The 4082-nt window shown below is 39.1% G+C and overlaps 1 protein-coding gene across 1 annotated transcript; it reads left to right on the top strand.

Moving 5' to 3' along the window:
- Window positions 1–250: 250 nt before the first annotated feature.
- LOC114386159 (cysteine-rich repeat secretory protein 38-like) lies at window positions 251–709 on the top strand. Its single transcript, XM_028346152.1, has one exon. The coding sequence runs from the start codon at window positions 251–253 to the stop codon at window positions 707–709; it is 459 nt and encodes a 152-aa protein (XP_028201953.1).
- The last annotated feature ends 3373 nt before the right edge of the window (window positions 710–4082 follow it).

Below are 4082 nucleotides of genomic sequence, written 5' to 3'. Positions count from 1 at the left end.
ACTAATTCTACATCACTAGGTATATTTTTGTGTTTGTGTCAGCAAGTTAAGCAAGACTAGAATACTCCACGATGGGAACACAACAAAACACGTGAGATCAATATGCTATGCTTTCTTGTTATTGCTGAGTTTCAGACCACTCATTACAAAGGCACAAACACCGATTTACGCTGGAAGTTATTGCCAAAACACCACCCAACCACCTCTCAGCAGTGCATACCAAACCAATCTTAATAGAATCGTCACATGGATGTCCTCTGATGCAGCTACAAGCAAAGGTTATAACTACACCAGCATAGGCAACAACAGTCCTGCGTATGGCCTCTATGATTGCCACAGTGACGTGGTTGGATACTTTTGTCAATTATGTGTTTCTACTGCTGCCAGAGAAGTTCGTCTGCGCTGCCCCAATAGGATTTCTGCTGTAGTTTGGTATGATTCCTGCATTCTAAGGTACTCAAATGAGAGCTTCTTTGGGAAAGCTCAGACATACCCAACATGGCATCACATATTTGGAACAAAAAACATATCCAACATGGAAGAGATTCAGAAAGGTGAGGATTTTGTGAGAAGTTTGATCAGAAAAGCAACTGTGGAGACCAACCAGCTGTACTATATGGAAGGCTTCAATGTGAGCTCCTCTCAGAGAAGGTATGGCTGGCAGACAGTGTTTGGAGGCCATGTTAGCAGAATATCCCAAATGTTGTGAACAAAAGTTGGGATGGATGGTTTGGTGTCAAAGTTGTCAGATAAGATATGAGGATCATATATTCTACCAACTTAACCAAAAAGTGGCGCCGTCTGTGGGGATGGGATCAAGATCAAGAAAGATGGAAACAACAAAGTACGATATAGAGAAGTTTTTAGGGGAAAATGACTTCGGGTTATGGAGAATCATGATGGAAGCAATCTTGATTCAACATGGATGTGCAGAAGCTCTTAAAGGAGAAGAAAAAATGTCTGAATCTCTAAGCTCAAAGGAGAAATCAGAGATGATTGTTAAAGCCAGAAGTGCAATCATTCTATGCCTTGGAGATAAAGCTTTAAGAGAAGTTGCAGAAAAGACAACAGCCTCAATGTGGCTGAAACTAGAATCATTGTATATGACAAAGTCCCTTGCAAATCGGCTATGCTTGAAGCAACAACTGTACACCTTCAAGATGACAGAGTCAAGAACAACCACTGAACAATTGGCTGATTTCAACAAGATTCTTGATGATTTGGAAAATATTGAAGTAAAGCTTGAAGAGGAGGATAAAGCTCTCTTGCTTCTGAATTCCTTACCAAAATCATTTGAACATTTCAAGGATGCAATTCTTTATGGCAAAGATCAAGACATTATTACCCTAGAAGAAGTCCAGACCTCAATAAGGATGAAGGAGATGCAAAAACAGCAAGACTCCAAATCTGAGGATAATGGTGAAAGCCTTAATATTTCAAGGGGAAGGAGTGAAAAGAAGGGAACAAGAGGAAAGAAGTCCAGATCAAGGTCAAGGGATTCAAAGAATGGCCAGAAAACAAAGTTCAAATACTTTAATTGTCACAAAACTGGTCATTTAAAAAAAGACTGCCCAGACAAGATCAAGAAAGGATCTTTGGACTCTGCTGACATTGTTGAAGCCTCTAAAGGTTATGAGAGTGCAGGTGTTTTAGTAGCTTCTAATACCAAAACACAAACAGAATGGATTATGGATTCTGGATGCTCATATCACAGCAGCCCGAGAAAGGACTATTTTGAAACCTTGGAACTGAAACCAGCAGGAGCTGTATTGCTAGGAGACAACTACCCCTGCAAGGTACAAGGCATTGGAACTGTGAGATTAAAGATGTTTGATAATAGAGAGTATCTACTGAAAAATGTAAGGTACATTCCAGAACTCAAAAGAAATCTTATTTCCATAAACATGTTTGATGATCTATGATATTCAACTAGAATTTTAAATGGTGTTCTTCAGATTTCAAATGGATCTTTAATCATAGCTAAGGGTAACAAGAATAAAAGTAATGGCTTGTTTATTCTTGAAGGTTCCACTATTGTAGGGCATGCATCGGTAGCTAGTAATACATTGATTCATAAAACAAAACTTTGGCATTTGAGATTAGGTCATGTTAGTGAAAGATGATTACATGAACTTGAGAAACAAAATCTGTTAGGTGGTGATAAACTAGATAAACTTGAATTTTGTGATTATTGTGTGCTTGGTAAATCCCATAGAATAAGCTTTGGCACGGGTATTCATGTTTCATCTAGGCCTTTTGAGTATGTACATTCAGATTTATGGGGACCATCTAGAGTGAAAACTCATGGTGGAAGCTCATACTTTCTCACCATCATAGATGATTTCTCAAGAAGAGTATGGCTGTATGTTTTGAAAAATAAGTCGGAAGCTTTTCAAAAATTCAAAGAATGACATACTCTTGTTGGAAATCGACTTGGTACAAAATTAAAAGTTTTAAGAACTAACAATGGCCTGGAGTTTGTTTCAGAGCAGTTCAATGAGTTTTGCAGGAAAATAGGCATCAAAAGGCACAAAACAGTCCCTCACACTCCACAACAGAATGGTTTGGCAGAAAGAATGAATAGGACCATTTTGGAAAGAGTGAGGTGCATGCTTCTAAGTGCAGGACTGCCAAAGGCCTTTTGGGGAGAAGCTGCAAACACAACAGCATATTTGATTAATAGATGTCCTTCATCAGCCTTAGGTTTCAAGACACCAATGGAAGCTTGGAGTGGTGAACCACCTGATTATTCAGAATTAAAGATGTTTGGATTGCTGGCCTTTGCTCATGTTAAACAAGGAAAGCTGTATGCAAGGGCTGTAAAGTGTGTGTTCATTGGCTATCCTGAAGGAGTTAAAGGGTACAAGCTGTGGAAATTGGAACCGAGTGAGACAAGATGCATCATCAGCAGGGATGTAACCTTTGATGAGAGCAGAATGACAATGCTGAGTAAGGAGAAGAAGGATAACAACTCAAGTAGTGAGAATACCAATTTTGAGGTGGAGCATTCTGAGATTTCAGATCATGACAGTGGAAATGTTATTGATCACACTGATCAAGGAGAAGCTGGAGATAATGAAGAGCTGGTTACTCAGCATGGCTTGTCCAATTATCAATTGACTAGAGATAGAGAAAAAAGGGTTATAAAGCCTCCAAGGAGGTATGGTCATGCTGATATTATTTGCTATGCCTTGAGTGTTGCTGAGGAGATTCAAAATTCAGAACCAAAGACCTGGAGGGAAACAATTGAAAGTGAAGACAGCCAGCTGTGGATTCAGGCAATGAGTGAAGAAATGGAATCTTTGAGAAAGAACAAGACCTAGATACTTGTGGATCAACCCAAGAAGCAGAAGGCTGTTGGATGTAAGTGGATTTTCATGAAGAAAGAAGGCATTCCAGGAGTAGAAAGGCCTAGATTTTAGGCAAGATTGGTAGCAAAAGGCTTTACACAGGTTGAAGGAATTGATTACAATGAGATTTTTTCACCAGTTGTGAAGCATTGCTCAATTAGAATCATACTTGGTTTGGTAAATCAGTATGATTTGGAACTTGAACAGCTGGATGTTAAAACAACTTTTCTTCATGGAAATCTGAAGGAAACCATTTACATGTACCAGCCTGAAGGTTTTGAAGAAGGGGAGAACAAGGTGTGCTTGCTGAAAAAATCTTTGTATGGACTGAAGCAAAGTCCTCGAATGTGGTACCTGAAATTTGATGAGTTCTTGATCAGATATGGCTTCATTAGAAATAGATATGACAGTTGTGTATATATCCTAAAAAAAGGGAAAGTGTGTGTTTTTTACCTTCTCTTGTATGTGGATGACATCCTCATAGCAAGTGCCAACAAGGAGGAGATTAGGCAACTCAAAGAAAGCTTGAACACAGAATTTGAGATGAAAGATCTAGGGTCAGCTAGGAGGATACTCGGGATTGATATTCATAGGGATAGAGCAAAGGGTGAACTATTCTTGTCCCAAAGCAATTACCTCAAGAAAGTGGTGGAGAGGTTTGGGATGCATCAAAGCAAACCTGTTAGCACACCACTTGGTCATCATACAAAGCTATCTGTTATTCAAGCACTA

The sequence above is a fragment of the Glycine soja genome, chromosome 15 (assembly GCF_004193775.1).
Source record: "Glycine soja cultivar W05 chromosome 15, ASM419377v2, whole genome shotgun sequence".
NCBI classification, from domain to species: Eukaryota; Viridiplantae; Streptophyta; class Magnoliopsida; order Fabales; family Fabaceae; genus Glycine; species Glycine soja.
This window is presented reverse-complemented; position numbering and strand designations above follow the sequence as displayed.